The sequence below is a fragment of the Tachypleus tridentatus genome, chromosome 6 (genome assembly GCF_004210375.1).
Source record: "Tachypleus tridentatus isolate NWPU-2018 chromosome 6, ASM421037v1, whole genome shotgun sequence".
NCBI classification, from domain to species: Eukaryota; Metazoa; Arthropoda; class Merostomata; order Xiphosura; family Limulidae; genus Tachypleus; species Tachypleus tridentatus.
In genome coordinates this window covers 53,570,421-53,588,091 of record NC_134830.1, presented here as the reverse complement: position 1 = coordinate 53,588,091, position 17,671 = coordinate 53,570,421, and the positions used below count along the sequence as shown (strand labels likewise).

At 36.6% G+C, this 17,671-nt stretch overlaps 1 protein-coding gene across 1 annotated transcript; it reads left to right on the top strand.

Annotated features, from left to right (window-relative positions):
• Positions 1 to 3,341: 3,341 nt before the first annotated feature.
• LOC143252529 (uncharacterized) lies at positions 3,342 to 15,830 on the top strand. The gene is made up of 3 exons (XM_076504811.1): positions 3,342 to 3,499; positions 11,275 to 11,402; positions 15,099 to 15,830. The coding sequence occupies exons 1-3, from the start codon at positions 3,496 to 3,498 to the stop codon at positions 15,216 to 15,218; spliced, it is 252 nt and encodes an 83-aa protein (XP_076360926.1). The 5' UTR covers positions 3,342 to 3,495; the 3' UTR covers positions 15,219 to 15,830.
• The last annotated feature ends 1,841 nt before the right edge of the window (positions 15,831 to 17,671 follow it).

The window sequence follows — 17,671 nt, the reverse complement described above, 5'->3', positions numbered from 1 at the left end:
TACACGTACCACCAATGGTACGCATATTACAGTTTGAGAGTACCTGTTACACAACAGTATTTCTTTCTTGTATGTATTCATCGTGGTTGAGGCTGACTAGGGCCTGTTGTTTAACATGCCTGCTTGTTTGTTTGTTTTGAATTTCGCGCAAAGTTACTCGAGGGCTATCTTTGCTAGCCATCCCTAATTTAGCACTGTAAGACCAGAGGAAAAGCAGCTAGTCATCACCACCCACCACCAACTCTTGGGCTACTCTTTTACCAACGAATAGTGGGATTGACCGTCACTTTATAACGACCCCACGGCTGAAAAGGCGAGCATGTTTGGTACGACCGGATATCGAACTTGCAACCCCCGGATTACGAGTCGAACGCCTTAACACACTTGCCCATACCGGGCCCAACATGCCTGTTTAATGAATCTGTAACTTCTTACTCGTTGGTGAAAAATCGTGTAGCTACTCCATAGGAGTGATAATAAATCCAACTGCTCCATCAGACATCAGTATAGGAGTGACAGTAAACCTAACTGTTCAATCAGACAATATAGGAGTGACAGTAAATTTAACTGTTCCATCAGACACCAATACAGGAGTGGCAGTAAATCTAACTGTTCAATCAGACACCAATATAAGTGTGACAGTATACCTAACTGTTCCATCAGACATCAATAGAAGAGTGACAGTAAATCTAACTATTCCATTAGACATCAATACAGGAGTGACAGTAAATCTAATATTTCCATCAGACATCAGTATCTTTAGATTTGTTGTTCAGGTTGTCCACAAACTATCCTACCTCTTGCCCCAAACTAGAGTCACATAGCTAGGGTGTAAATTTTCACGAAATTGCTTCAAAGTTCGGAAAGTTTTTGTCTAATTATCTTACAAAAGATAAGCTGTTACAAAAGGTGGCTGACCACAATAGCTACTTTATTGTCTAATTACCTTACAAAAGATAAGCTGTTACAAAAGGTGGCTGACCACAATAGCTACTTTATTGTCTAATTACCTTACAAAAGATAAGCTGTTACAAAAGGTGGCTGACCACAATAGTTACTTTATTGTCTAATTATCTTACAAAAGACAAACCGTTACAATAGCTGTCTAAACACAACAGCTACTTTATTGTCTAATTACCTTACAAAAGATAAGCTGTTACAAAAGGTGGCTGACCACAATAGCTACTTTATTGTCTAATTACCTTACAAAAGATAAGCTGTTACAAAAGGTGGCTGACCACAATAGCTACTTTGTTGTCTAATTATCTTACAAAGATAAGCTGTTACAAAGGGTGGCACCACAATAGCTACTTTATTGTCTAATTACCTTACAAAAGATAAGCTGTTACAAAGGTGGCTGACCACAATAGCTACTTTATTGTCTAATTACCTTACAAAGATAAGCTGTTACAAAGGTGGGCTGACCACAATAGCTACTTTGTTGTCTAATTATCTTACAAAAGATAAGCTGTTACAAAAGGTGGCTTGACCACAATAGCTACTTTATTGTCTAATTACCTTACAAAAGATAAGCTGTTACAAAAGGTGGCTGACCACAATAGCTACTTTATTGTCTAATTACCTTACAAAAGATAAGCTGTTACAAAAGGTGGCTGACCACAATAGCTACTTTATTGTCTAATTACCTTACAAAAGATAAGCTGTTACAAAAGGTGGCTGACCACAATAGCTACTTTGTTGTCTAATTATCTTACAAAAGATAAGCTGTTACAAAGATTGGCTGACCACAATAGCTACTTTATTGTCTAATTACCTTACAAAAGATAAGCTGTTACAAAGGTTGGCTGACCACAATAGCTACTTTATTGTCTAATTACCTTACAAAAGATAAGCTGTTACAAAAGGTGGCTGACCACAATAGCTACTTTGTTGTCTAATTATCTTACAAAGATAAGCTGTTACAAAGGTTGGCTGACCACAATAGCTACTTTATTGTCTAATTACCTTACAAAAGATAAGCTGTTACAAAAGGTGGCTGACCACAATAGCTACTTTGTTGTCTAATTATCTTACAAAAGATAAGCTGTTACAAAAGGTGGCTGACCACAATAACTACTTTATTGTCTAATTACCTTACAAAAGATAAGCTGTTACAAAAGGTGGCTGACCACAATAGCTACTTTGTTGTCTAATTATCTTACAAAAGACAAACCGTTACAATAGCTGTCTAAACACAACAGCTACTTTATTGTCTAATTACCTTACAAACGATAAGCTGTTACAAAAGTTGGTTAACCACTACAACTACTTTATTGTCTAATTACCTTTCGAACGATGAGCTGTTATAAAAATTACCTTAGAAAATGTTTCAAAAGAATTTTAACAAATCAGGAAATTTTGCATGGTATAAAAATCTATTTTTATTATTATTAGCATCTTAAGTATTCGAGAAATTACAAGTTTCTAAAATATCTTTATTTAAGGTATATATCAAAGACATAAATCATGATACATGTTCAAATACGAAATTTCTGAACACTTGAGAAACAGAGTTGACAATGTGTAACCCCTTCCTACTCTCGATAAATCAATACTATCTCATTGCAGTAACTCTAATATAAAACATTTTCGACTTCTGACGGGATGACAGATCTCTTAGTTATAAGCTTGAGCCACAACTTTCTCTATTGAAGAGAGACCCCCGTTTATGAAGCTACTTTTCCCGAATAGCGGGATTAACTGTAGTCTTTTAACTCCTCGATGTCGATCGTGGTCGAACTTTGGACCTTTAAATACACGTTTCAGCACTCTAAGCACTAAAGATGGAATTATGAATTGTAAGCCTACTGTAGCTCATTGTAATGCAATATAACTTCATCTACATCCATGTAGTCTTTTCGATCTGTTACGGTCTTTCAAAACGGTCTTAGAACAGCAGTCGCACAGCGTTGTTAGAATGTACAAAATCAACAACAATGAAGGCGTTAAAGATTGGAGCTGATGCTAGTTGGTAATTTAAGATTTAAAATTTTCTCAATCTGCAAAATGGTCTCAGTACTTTATTCGTGTATATATATATGTGTGTGTGTGTGTTGTATGTAAGAGAAATCCGAAATCTTGTGTTACCTGTATTCACTGCATTTGGAAGTGTTCTTGCGAAAATAAGTTGCAGTCTTTTCATTCTGTTTTCAACTAAAGTCTTTGCTAAGACTAAAATCAGTGCCCATATTTCACGCCCACGATCTGTCTATTCTGCTTGTGTTTTGTTCGTTTGTTTGTTGTCGTTTTTTTTTTTTTATAGATCAGTCCCGCTACCAACCGACCTCCTATAGTTGCAGTAAGAAACTGGCCTGTCAAAATTTGGGACCATATTGTGGAGGCGAGAATGGAGATGTTGCACGACGCGGATTGGATATCTTTTGAGTGACGTCATTACTGAAGATTCGTTTTAAGAAAGTATAAAAAAGATGGAGTGACTACAGTTTTATCTACTGGACAAAGTTTAGCATCGCTGGTAGCATCTACCGAGGCAAGATGGGTAAGTTCAACTTTTATATTACTATTGATACTAGCAAGAGTGGAATAACAGTAAAAACATCTTTGAAACATATGTATTTTTCTTCTGGTACAACTTCTATGAAGTATTTAAAGAATAAATACATTTGAAATGCATGATAATACAGAAATTTCTTTCTTCAATTATTAGATTTCATTAAAAAAGTGCCGTTGTTGCAATTAATTCAGTATAACGTTTTCAGTATCAACTGATTGTTTAGGAAACTCCTTTACTTATCAGTGTAGCCTTTCCACTGTTAACTGGTTGTTTAGAAAACTCCTTAAATTTTCAGTATAACTTTTACACTACCAATTTATGTTCTAAGGAACTCCTTTAGTTTTCAGTATAATGTTTCCACAATGAACTGATTGTTTAGGAAAACTCGTGTAATTAATAATAACCTGACGGTTTTGCTCACTAGAGGAAACTTAACTTCTAGATGTTCATTTTTTTTTGTACTCTGTCATTTTAATTCTTAAAACGTGTCCTTTTTTTAAATATATCGCTTTACGTGAAAGTATAACATTAATACCAACAAACAGCATAACTTTTTAAAGTACCAAAACATTATCTTTCCAATAAACTTTAAACTAGATGTTCCGGGCTACATCCCTGAAGAACCAAAGTAGAATCACGATATGATGCAAAATACACTTCACACTTACAGACTAAGGATGTTAAAGCATCAGTCAATCTCGTTAATCGGTTAATAGCGATCAGTTTTAAGTTATGGCTCAGCCTTAGAGGTCTGTAGTTTAGATTAAGATGTGGTTCGGGTTAAAACTACTAAAGTAAATCTAATGGCACTATTTGGTTTTGCTGTTTTTCGGAATTAGATCTTAGAAAACTAAAAGTAAAATTCTTAATTATCTACAAAGGTTTCGACACAAAAGGTCTGGTGTTTCATTGTAAAGTTAAAGTTTCTCTAATGCAGATTATTGAATATTAAAGAGCAACATTTGATTATAAGCTTGAAAGTTTTTTTTCTTTGAAGTTAAACACAAAGCTACACAATGAGCTAACTGTGCTCTATCCACCACTAGCGTTGTAAGTCCGAAGACATTCCGCTGTGCCACTTGGAGGCAATACTTTAAGACGCTTTAAACTGAGAGAAAGTATAAGAAAATGCTATTCAGACCAAAGGTTTGAGGTGAAATGGAAGCAGTTGACGACATCTCAAAATAGATTTTATGTGAACGTTATTTTCTGTTTTCACATATTGTATTCTATTTTTTGGGTAGACAATTTTGTTTCGGTTTATTAGTCCATTTTCAGTAAGGTATCTGTAGCTCTATTTTTGTAAGAGAGAACTATAAGAATTCATAAAGATCAAGTTCTACCATAAGTTTCTTGTTATTTGTATGTATGTTTTACTCCCTTATGTTTTTAGATTTGAGAGATATTTGAGCTAGGCGTGGCTCAGTGATTAGCGTGACGGGTGGTGAATTCTAGGGCAGACGTTTCGTGATCTGTTACCACAACATAGTTCTATTTTCCTTAGAGTCATGAACACGTTATGTGTAACTGTGTTAATTCCGTATGCTTGTCTCTAAATAAACACCACCACTGACCCAAACACTAAAATGAAGTGGCCAAACATGGTCTGGTGGTTAGTTCGCTAGACTCGTAACTTGTAGGAGTCTGCGGTTTCAAGTTCCTCCACTGAATAAGCTTGTCCTTCCAACAGTAGGGGGGTTATATCGTTTCGGACAAATCCAACTATTCGAATAGAGTGGTTCATGACCGGTGCTGTTGAACAGCTGTCTTCTCTGTTGCTTATCAGTTCAAAATTAGGAATGGCTAGCGCAGATAACTTTCATGTATGTTCACGTGAATATCCATAACGAACAAACAAATAAACAAATACAAAAAATGACTACAGTTTGCACGGGCGTTTTGTGAAAACTGGAGCACCAACAGAGGACACTTTTGAACTTATAACTTTTCTCAAAAATATAAAATAGTTTCTATAGTTCTCTAGATAAATTTGGTTTTGAAAAAATAGTGATATGGCTCCTTTTGTAAAAATAAAAATTAAATATAAATTGTCATTTTCAACTTTAACGGCAGCTTACGCACACATTGGATGAGGATTCAGAAGTGAGAGCAAAATTTTTAATGCACAAAATTAGTTGCCTTGAGCTGCTGACCATCAAGGAGGTAGCCAGCGGTACTCGGCACTAGAAGAGCTTGGTTTGTTTCGAAATTCGCGCAAAGTTACACGAGAGCTACCTCCCTAGCCGTCTCTAATTTAGCAGTGTAAGACTAGAGGGAAGGCAGCTAGTCATCACCACCCACCACTTACTCTTAGGCTACTCTTTTACCAACAAATAGTAGGATTGACCGTCACATTATAACACCCCCACGACTGAAAGGACAAGCATGTTTGGTGTGACGATGATTCGAACTCGCGACCTTCGGATTACGAGTCGAGTGCTTTAACCACTTGGTCCTGCCGCGCCAGTTAGAAGGGCTTTGTGTGACTCTTTGAACCTTATAGCCAAAAATTACTGTCACTTTTATAATGGCCTCACACCTGAAAGTATGTTGCTGAGTGGCATGATGTCTCGAACTCTGTACCTTAACACGTGAAGTCTAATACGTCACTATGCTCATTATTTTCGGCTTTTCTAAATATGGTGTATTCTTTTAGAAATTAAAAATTACGTAAAGTTTCTCAGGCACGAAAGTTTTATGAGTTGGATATTTTATAACACCCTTTAGTTACTAGCATTCTGACATAAACTATTAAAACTTTCTTATACTTAGTTTTGTATAATTAAAATAAAAATGAACATTAGCCGTTTTAATTTCATTTAACATAGGCAATAATATTTGTAAACGTTATTAAAGTTTATTCTTTGAGATTGTTACTGGTATCTTTTTTTTTTTTTTTGTTTTAGTGGGCTGAACATGGCCTAGAAATTAGTGTGCCCGAATTATGATTTTGAAAATTTAAGGTTCGCGACCCGCTGCCTCAAGTATCTCAAGAATTGCGCCAAAAGTTCACTATAAGAGTGACATTTAAATTCTAATATTTTATTAGACGAGAGTTTTCTAAACTTGAAGGAGGCCGCTATTGGCTATAATTAGGGACGTATATGATCATATAGTCTTTGTGCCACTTCACGTAAAGAAAATCGGTCATTGTCGAAACCCATGTATGTGAACCAGCTACTAAACTGGTGGAAGTGTAAACTTTGAGTTCCTATTGTTAAACACATTTCAGATTGTTACGTACATAAAGTAATTCAGGGCCTACATTCTTATAAAATGGACGATTTTCCGAACTAGACCGAAGTTTTACTGCTCATAGAATTTTGACATTTATTAAAAAAAACAACAAACAAACACAAGGTATATATCATGTATAGAAATGTTTCAGGAGCTTTGCCCAATCTGATAAGTGATCATTAGCGGACTCAATCAAAGAAACGACTACTTAGCGGACCCAATGGAAGATTTGTTTGTTTGTTTTTGAATTTCGCACAAAGCTACTCGAGGGCTATCTGTGCTAGCCGTCCCTAATTTTGCAGTGTAAGACTAGAGGGAAGGCAGCTAGTCATCACTACCCACCGCGAACTCTTGGGCTACTCTTTTACCAACGAATAGTGGGATTGACCGTCACATTATAACGCCTCCACGGCTGAAAGGGCGAGCATGTTTGGCGCGACGGGGATGCGAACCCGCGACCCTCGGATTACGAGTCGCTCGCCTTAACGCGCTTGGCCATGCCCGTCCCCCAATGGAAGGAGCAATCATCAGCGGACTCTGAGTAATCTATCCTCAGTGGACTTCACTTAGGGAACTTTCATAATAGGATTATGATATTATTATTTACTTTCATAACCTAGTTGTAAAAACTCTGCTTCAGAACATAATAACGTTTATTACGATATTTAGATCATAAAACGTACCACAATATATAAATGAAATCTACATCCCTCGGCTGTATAATTATTCGAACTAATCGTTTATTACTCCAGTTTCATTTACAGCAGTTAACTTCCTATTACGAGTTCTGAACAATAAAAGACACTTTAGGCTTAAATGTATGAAGTTGAAGCACCACTATTTAATTACACCTTAAAGTTTTTCCCAAGATGAGAGACACTTTGCTGTATTAACTGAAAAATACCCACCGTTATCTGGTTTTCTATTCGTAGATAAATGTCCTATCACGATAAACTTTACTGTCCTCCATTGTTCTATGGTTTATTATTATTATTAGCGTTTCTTATGTGTATGGGAGCGGCATGGCCAGGTGGTTAAGACACTCGACTCATAATCCGAGGGTTGCGGGTTCGAATCCTTCTCACACCAAACATGCTCGCCCTTTTAGCCGTGGGAATGTTAAAATGTGACGGTAACTTCCACTATTCGTTGTTAAAAGAGTAGTTCAAGAGATGGCGATGGACGGTGACGACTAGGTGCCTTCTCTCTAGTCTTACACTGCACAATTAGGGAAGGCTAGCGTATATAGCCCTCGTGTAGCTTTGTGCGAAATTCAAGAACAAACAAACCAATAAAAATTACTCTGGGCCGGCATGGCCAAGTGTTTAAGACATTCGACTCGTAATGTAAGGTCGCGGGTTTGAAGCCCCGTCACCCCAAACATGTTCGCCCTTTCAGTCGTGACAGCGTTATAATGTGACGGTCAATCCCACTATTCGTTGATAAAAGAGTAGCCCAAGAGTTGGCGGTGGGTAGTGATGACTAATTGCCTTCCCTTTAGTACTGCACTGCTAAATTATGGACGGGTAGCGCAGATAGTCCTCGAGTAGCTTTGTGCGAAATTCAAAAATAAACAAACAAAAAATCCTACGTATGCGGAACTCTCTCTTCTGACGTCATTACTGAACGGTCACTTTCAACCCCAGGCGAGCGGTTACCAAGAGTTTGTGTTTAATTAAGCACAAAGTTACACAATGGGTATCGAAACCCGTTTTTTAGCGTTGTAAGTCCACAGACATACCACTGTACCATTGGGGGAAGTGGAGGGTCGGTTACCGAGTGATAACTAATTATGAAATACTAGAAAAGTCCTGCTGCTGAAAAGACCCGGATATCTTTTAATCCGTTAATAAGTATATCAGTCGCTGCCGTTAGGTCTTTAGTATCACTGCGCACATTTTCGTAACTTGTTTTCACGAACAGTTAACACGATATTTACAAGTACTTTAAAATAAACTGGGAACAGAAGAGGGAATCACTCTCTCCTGCTGTGAGTCACGGCTCGTGATAGAGAGACTGAGACACGTGGCGCCAACGTCTGGGGCAAGAGACGCAGCTCTCTCTATGAGAATAAAAAACCGGAAGATGAGAACTCGTTGAATCAAAGTAAGATTTCACTAAAGACATGGTTTAGAATGCGAAACGCACAACGTTATATTAACAATTTAGCTCCGATTGGACACAGACATGTTGAGACACACTGGTGTCGGATCTGCGTCAGGAATGGAAATCTCTCTCATACATACATACATACATACATATATACGAAGTTTAATACTCATTCACTGAACTTTTTTTTGGTTAGCACGTGATATCAGCACACTGTCTATCATTCACGAAATAACTATATAACTTTAGAGGTTTATTCCTGGGTTCTGGCTTATGATACCTAAAACGGAGATTTAATTATCAACAGTCCGTCTTTCAAATTCTGTTTATTCTTTCTACTAGTTATTTAGTTTCGTGTGTTTTCTACGTTTAGTTTACTTGTTGACAGTCTATCCGACTATCTGTTGACGTTCTTTTTATGTGCTAGCCTGACAACGGTGATTTTACTTTATCTGTTTTTCTGACTATTTGTCTGTCTGTTAACTTCCTGCCTGTTTATCTGTCTATGTGCGTCTTTTTGTTTCTTGGACTTACAATCGTTAGATGTAATTTTTTCATCTCCCTTCTTTTGCTGGTCTGTCAATATGAATATTTTTCTGTTTATCTATCTATATCATTATATTTATCTATTTATACTTTTATAGCAGGTGGAACAGCTGGGTTATGCTTTCATAGTACGTGTAACAGCCGGGTTATAGTTTCATAGTACGTGTAACAGCTGGGTTATACTTTTATAGTACGTGTAACAATTGCATTATACTTTCATAGTACGCGACCTTTGATTGTTCTGATTGAGACATAGCTATTTTGTCCAATTTGAAAATCTGAGAGAAAACTAGTTCACCCGTCGATCAATCTACTTCTCCCCCTCCCCAGTTCCTTCAGCACCAAGTTATTATAGCTTTACCATTTCTTTGTAGTCTCGTCGTTACAACATGCTTATCTGCAAATACAAATCGAATTACTCTGACGCCAAGTTGGCGACAGGCGGTTGAAATTATTTTATACTCTCGTACACACACTCGTGTTCTTTGGACTGCGATGAATCTCCTAGTTGATCGATGATTCTTGAGAGATAAGTTCGCTAAAATTAAAATATAACACTTTGAAATTTAAACAGCAGAGGCTAAATTTTCTGTAAATAACTTTTACTTCATTAGGAGTGAGTAACTTCAAATTTATATGTATGTACATTATCTTTATTTTTTGTTTGTTATTTTAAAGTTAAGCACAAAGCAACACAATGGGCTATCTGTGCTTTGCTTACTACGGGTATCGAAACCTAGTTTCTGGTAGTATAAGTCCGCAGACATGCCGGTGTGCCACTGGGGACTATTGTTTTTATATCCGTTTAGTCACACTTAATAAAAATTAGAGTTCCTAATTAAGTGGATTAAAAAAATAAACAGTTGTTTTCCAGTTATCTCCCATGACGTATTCTGGAGTAATCCATATTTTTACTCGGAATATTTTGACGACAATAACTACTTCTTTATTCGATTTCTGAAAAGCATTTTGATGTATTTTAGAGTTGCAAACTTTCTTTTGTTAACCTTAAGGTGACCTAAGAAGGTCGAAACGTTTTTCTCTACTTTATTTTAATAAATGTTTTAATACACATACCAGCCGTTTTGAGATACATTTATAGCGTTGACCAGCTTTCTTCTCTCTGGTCTTACACTGTTAAATCAGGAACGGCTAGCGCAGGTAGCTCTCTTGTAGCTTTGCGCGAAGTTCAAAATACAAAAACAGTTTAGCTCTCTCTAAACAATTGGTTTTAGTATCTTCAAACTGAGCATGCGAAATGTGAACTAAGGTGCCAAGTCTGAGGTACTTACAGCTCAGTTCCAGCCAATCAGTACCAGGTACCGCTACAAGGACTTTCCTTGGTAGTCCTGAAACCGAATAATATTATCAACTTTCACTTTTATAAAGCGTCAGCCAACAACTACAAATGGAGAGCATGTCCGCCGGTTCAGTTACAAAGCGGCTCGAACCCTGGATTTTGGTCTATAATACAGAACATTAGCCTGATCCCTCTCCCTAACCTTATGAAACTTCGAGTTCAGGCTACTTATTCTGTGTGTGATACCTTCATTTCAAACTAATAAAAACTGTGATGTAATAATAAGAGAGGCAGCACGTGTAAAAGGCTTAGGGAAGCTTAACCTCACTAGATAAATCGTTTCTCACGAGACATTATTCACACCAACTCAAAAATATTGTACAGTACTTGTCTAGAGAGAGCCAGAGAAGATGTGTATTAATAACTAAGGAGATCGTATTTATTTGGGTGAACGAACTGATTCTCCCCAATTCTACAACCCCTACGCGTGACAGAATAACGCACCAAAACAAAAGATTCCCAAGCCACCAATTACAATTTTTATTCTAATAAAATATCATTTTTCCAGTTTCTCGTGGCTTTATACTGATGGCCTTTGTCATGACCTCAGCATGTTGTTGGTTGGTACAAGGACGTTACCTGCCAACGAGATCTGACGAAACACGAAAAGAACAAATTAAGGAGATTCTCCGAGCGGTGAGTTTTAATATGACCTATATTTTCTTTTCCGACCATTAAGAAAATTATGATACTTGTGTATATATAAAATTAAAACCTGTTTAATTTGTATTTCCCTTTTAGTAATATGAAAATGGTATGTGTATGTGTGTCTACAGATATATTATCTATTTTTCTCCCTGTCTATCTGTCATTTACAGGCTTACCTTTAGGTGCAAAGAGGTGAGTTTGAAAGTCATATATATGTTTTATCTCAGGTGCAACTTTTCGTTCAGAAAAACGAATTAGAAATAAAATATATAAAAAGTATAGATTTAATTTACCTTCAGCTGAAACGCCACTCAAAATATATTATAGCTGTGGTTTTACATGGCTTTTGATAAACATACTTAGCATGAGACAAAGAGACACACATTAATTAATTTTTAGTTGTTTTATGTACATTAAGCTATCTTCAACATATACGAATTACAATATATTTCAACAGCTGGTCGTGAAAGATTTCCACAAACTCTCATTAATTAATATATTTTGGCATTACAATTTTACCCACCAGAACAAACTTTTCTTAAATATATTTTAAAATCTCTAATTTCCAACTTAAAGATTATTTTAAGATCATATACAATGCAAGCTCCTTTGATACCATTGGCTCATAGGATTATTTATTTGTTTTTAAATTTCACGCACAGATTACGAGTCGCACGCCTTAACCACCTGGCCATGCCGGGCCCCACTAACTTAAATACAAGCAATAGTAATGACAGGTTCTTAACCTAGTTACAGTAAGATATTTCATTAACTTAAATACAACCAATAGTAGTGTCAGATCCCTTACATTATTAACCCAGTTACATCAAGATATTTTACTAACTGTTTGTTTTGTTTTTGAATTTCGCACAAAGTAACACGAGGACTATTTGCGCTAGCCATCTCTAATTTAGCAGTGTAAGACTAGAGGTAAGCTGGTTATCACCACCCACCGCCTACCTTTGGGCTACTCTTTTATCAGCGAATAGTGGGTTGACCGTCACATAAATGTCCCCACGGCTGAAAGGACGAGAATGTTTGGTGCGATGGGGATTCAAATTTACTAACTTAAATATAACCAATACTAGTGACAGGTTCCTCACGCCATTAACCTAATTATAACATTGTATGGAGCAGATTATAATATATTTCACCCAAAGTAGAATTTCGCACAAAGCTACACGAGGGCTATCTACACTAGCCGTCCTTAATTTAGCACTGTAGGACTAGAGGGAAAACAGCTAGTCATCACCACCACCACCAACTCTTGGGCTAATCTTTTACTAACACATAGTGGAATTGGCGTCACATTATAATGTCCTCACGGCTGAAAGGGCGAGCATGTTTGGTTTGACGGGGATTCGAACCCACGACCTTCAGCTTACGAGTCGAGCGCCTTAAGCATCTGGCTATGTCAGGCCTAGGGCTTATAGGAAACTAACCATTCTGACCTCCTTCGGTTAATCCAATCTAGGTTATTATGCGGGTGAAAGAAAGGTTAATTAAATACATGGATTTCAATAACTTGAACACAAACATATTTTTCTGTTTACTTTTATTAGTTTGTTTGTATATTTGTTTGTTTATTTTTGAATTTTGCACAAAGCTACTCGAGGGCTATCTGTGCTAGCCGTCCCTAATTTAGCATTGTAAGACTAGAGGGAAGGCAGCTAGTCATCACCACCTACCGCCAACTCTTGGGTTATTCTTTTACCAACGAATAGTGGGATTGACCGTCACATTATAACGCCCCCACGGCTGAAAGAGCAAGCATGTTTGGCGCGATGGGGATGCGAACCCGCGACTCTCAGAATACGAGTCGCACGCCTTAACACGCTTGGCCATTCCAGGCCACTTTTATTAGTAATAAGAGAATGACGAAATATAGTAGACAATAGTTAATGAAATATAAATATCCCTCTTTTTAACCCTAGCCTGGTGGTTAAAGCACTCGACTCGTTCGCCGAGGGTCGCAGGTTCGAATCCCGTCACCCCAAACATGCTCTCCCTTTCAGCCGTGGGGGCGTTATAATATGACGGTCAATCTCATTATTCGTTACTAAAATAAGTAGCCCAAGAGTTGGCGGTGGGTGGTGGTGATTAGCTGGTTTCTGTGTATTCTTACACTGCTAAATTCAGAAACAAACAAACAATTTTAACTCTAAGAGCTTTCTTCAACTTACTTTTTTTAACTTGTCTTCGTTTTGCCTACTTTAAATACTGTAGCAATTATAGCAAATGTTTATGAAAATATTATTCGGTAAGATTAAGGAGGGTGGGGTTAAGCAATGTTGATTCAAGGCGTTTTGGAAATGAGTGAATTATTTTTAGTGTGAGATAATTAACCCTTAAAGGGAGGCCATCATCAATTCATACTGCTACTTACAACATTCCCGCTGTTTAAGGGTTAATAACCCGTTTGTTCACTTGTTAAAGACATATACAATCGATTTTAATTTTCCCTCTTTCTCGTAGAAGAAGAAACATTTCTGGACTATGAGATGTTTACGTCCTTCATCTCTTTTATTTTTGTCTTATCGATCTTAGCAAGAAATATAGTTTGAAATACATATGTGTAATGGAAATTATCTCAGTAAAAGTTACAACTTAACTTACAGCCTTGTGATTTGGACGCTCGACTTACAAACTACACGGTCAAAACTCGTTGCCCAGCCATGGAGTTGTAAAAATGTGACAGTCTGTCACACTATTCGTTGTTAAAGAGTAGCTCAAGATTTGGCGGTGGATAGTCTGTCATTTCAGAACTAATAAAGGCTAGCGCAGGTCGCTTAAAGAGAAAATTCCACAAAACTATTACAATGTGTGTGAACCGTATTCAGAAATATACGTTTCGCCACTGTAATTAAAACACGAAACAAAGTCTCTAGTTTTAACATCCGCTATGATTGTTACAAACTGATATTCCGAAGATTGGCGCGGTCTATTAGCATTATGAACGACGACCTAATCCTAGAGATATCCTTAAGATATTTAGTAAGAATTATCACAATGTGAATGATACATTGATGTCGTGAATGTCACGTTATCATAGTAATCGAGAACATCTTTCGAAATAATCTGATTTTTTCCTGTCAGTTTGCTCCAAATGAAAAATCACCTTCGATTCTCACCAAGTTTGCTACACAAATGTGTCTCATGCTGTATAACCACTATAAAAAATAAAAAAAGATATAAGAAATAATAGCCAGTTATTTCTGGTTTTCTATAAATTCAATAACAGTTAGTAATAAACACTAGGTGGCGATACGATGCTCACTGTGTGACGAGAAGTTTCAAAAGAAATTGTTATTGTGATTTTTTATCGTATTTTAAATATCTGGTTAGTAGTGAACACTAGATGGTGTCACAATATATATTGTGTAGCGAAAAGTTTTGAAAAGACATGATTATTGTGGATTCTCATATCATTTTATTTTTTAATATGTGGCTACTTTGAGGTGATTGTTCTTCTCATATGGTTATAAACTGCAAATTTTCGATATTTTATAATAATAAAATACCAAATAAGTTTTACTTTATATATAAGGCACCACAATAAAGTAGCAATAAATAAAATATATACCTTTTCGTTATTTCCCTTGAGTTATACCTAACAACAGTTTAATTATTCTTTGAAAATGTTGTTAGAAAGAAGTGAACTGAGGAAAGTTTTTGGTCTTTCAGCTGTTAGAACTTAATCACGATGATGGACAGGAACCTGACTGGCAACAGTCCTGGTATAACTACAGGCTCCCTCTATTGACCTTAAAGCGTTCTATATCTGACAACTTCAGCCGGAAGTGATGTCGACACCTGTCAACGTCAGAAATTAAAATAAGAATGTATGCATCTTTATGATTATCTTCCATTTGCTCTTTCGTAGCTGTAGTTGACAACGTCGATCCAGTCTGTTATACTTGTATTATGGGCTAAAGAACTATAAGTTGCATAGTGATAGTTAAAAATTAAAGTAAATGATAAATACGGATCCAGGAAACCCAATTAATTTGTAACACAAAAAAACATTTTATTGACCGAAAAATTGGTGACTATAACCTTTAAAAGTGGATAACCATGAACTTTAATCACCCGTATAATACGTACAATTCCACATTTAAAACACTTTGATCATAATATCAGTGGCACTTTGGTCCTTTTTATAAATTTGGGCAGCAACGTTTAGGTTGTTGTTTTCTTTAAAACAGTAACAACGATGATCAAATTCATATTAAAAAATTATAACCAGTGAAAGAGAAATATACATAAAACCTAGTAAACCTTTAATCTCTATTATGTACTTGTGTAATAGATCCATAAACTCATGTAATTATTACTTGTAAAAAGACATAAAAAAGCCTGAAACGTTTTCGTGAATGTATATTCAGTTTTTGTGCGAATAAAGAATGTTTATGTGAACACTGACTGAGTAAGATGGCAAAACCAAAAAAAAAACTTTAAACGCCAGACATTACAGAAACGTGAATTATACCGTTTACTTGTATGGCTATTCCTATTTTAAAGGGACAGAACTTAATATCTTTCTTTTTTTTATTCCAACGAATTAGTTAACTTAAACCTTAAAAAAAAACTATCTTTGGTTTTAGATATATAAAAATACAGTTTTGCGGCTAAGCTCACAAGGCTAAATTAAAACCTTTCTATAATAAGTTTATATACAATTTCATAAAACTTTTCATTATAAAAACATTTTATAAAGTTCTAACATTCACGAATTTTTATTAATATTTAAAAACTACATCAAATTACGCTTTCAGGGATATGATAACCTTCTCACTGTCTTGGGCATACGTATATCCCCTATGTGACATTGATATAGTATCCTGGGCAATATGCTCGTATACAAGGCAGTTGTTATCCCCACCCTCCTGTACGGATCAGAAACAAGGGTCACACTATCGTCATCATCTGAACCAGTTGGAACGCTTCCACTCAAGGTGCCTGTGGAGTATCTTAAAGATCAAATGGGAGGAATACAGAACTAGTCCCAGCGTCCTCGAAGAAGTCAAAATCAGCAGCATTGAAGTCACCATCATCAAGAGCCGCCTTCAATGGACAGGCCACATGCTCCAAATGGATGATAGCCAACTCTCGAAGCAACTCCTGTACAGTCAACCGAAAATGGGAAACGAATGAGAGGAGGACAGAAGAAGCGGTTCAAGGATGGCCTGAAGACAACACTCAAAAGCTGTAACATTGATGTTAACAACTGATAAACTCTCGCTCACGACCAAACCACCTGGAGATCCCTTATCCATCAGGGAGCAGAATTATTTGAGTCATCAAGAAGACAATATTTTGAAGAAAAGCGAGAGAAGATAAAACAACGCCAGCTACTGCTCAAACCTCTCCTTCTCTCTGAACAGACCTGCCCAGCAAGGATTCGTTTCATTAGCCATCTCCGGACTCATGTATGAACTTGAAGAGCCATCATCCTCGACCTCGAGAGATCGTCACGACGACGATAGTATCCTGGGAGCAAATAGGTTCCCCTCTATGATACTTCTTCTCTGTCTTGGGCACATGTATACCTCCTATGTGACACTGATACAGTATCCTGGGCACATACATGCCCCCCCCCCTCTATGATACTGCTTCTCTCTCACGGACACATAATAATTCATTATCAGGGACACACATATCTTCAATGATATTGGCCTCTCTATGACAATGTTTCACTTTCATGGGCACTGCCACTACAGTTTGAAACTTTGTAGAATAAATTATGTTATTTTTCAATTTCCAAACGTATACCAGTTTCAGGTATAGGTAATGAAATACTAAAATATACTTCTCTTTCTACAATTTATCTAACATTAAACCAATCACTGGGAGAGTTGTTTACCTACAAGCGTAAAAATGAAACAGTTAAAGATACATTTACAACAGTTCTGATTTTCCATGAGATTTCGTCTTGACTACATGGCTACATGTTTCACTTTTGTTAAATATTTTCATTAATTAGTTTAAGCTTCATGAAGTTAAAAAAAAAGTACATTTTACAAAAGTCTAATCGTTTCTATAACCCAATTCCTGTAACATGTACTGTGAAAGTTTCGTACAATTATAAAATACACGTATTTCAATAAATGCGCTCTGCATAGCCAGGTGGGTTAAGGCGTTCGACTCGTAATCTGAGGGTCGTGGGTTCAAATCCCAGTCGCACCAAACATGCTCGCCCTTTCAGTCGTGGGGGCGTTATAATGTGACGCTCAATCCCACTATTCGTTGGTAAAATA

Bases quoted from the DNA above. Each gene is read 5' to 3' on its own strand.
- LOC143252529 (XM_076504811.1), top strand. The intron at 11,403-15,098 runs GTGAGTTTTAAT...TTGGTCTTTCAG, and splicing joins TTAAGGAGATTCTCCGAGCG to CTGTTAGAACTTAATCACGA.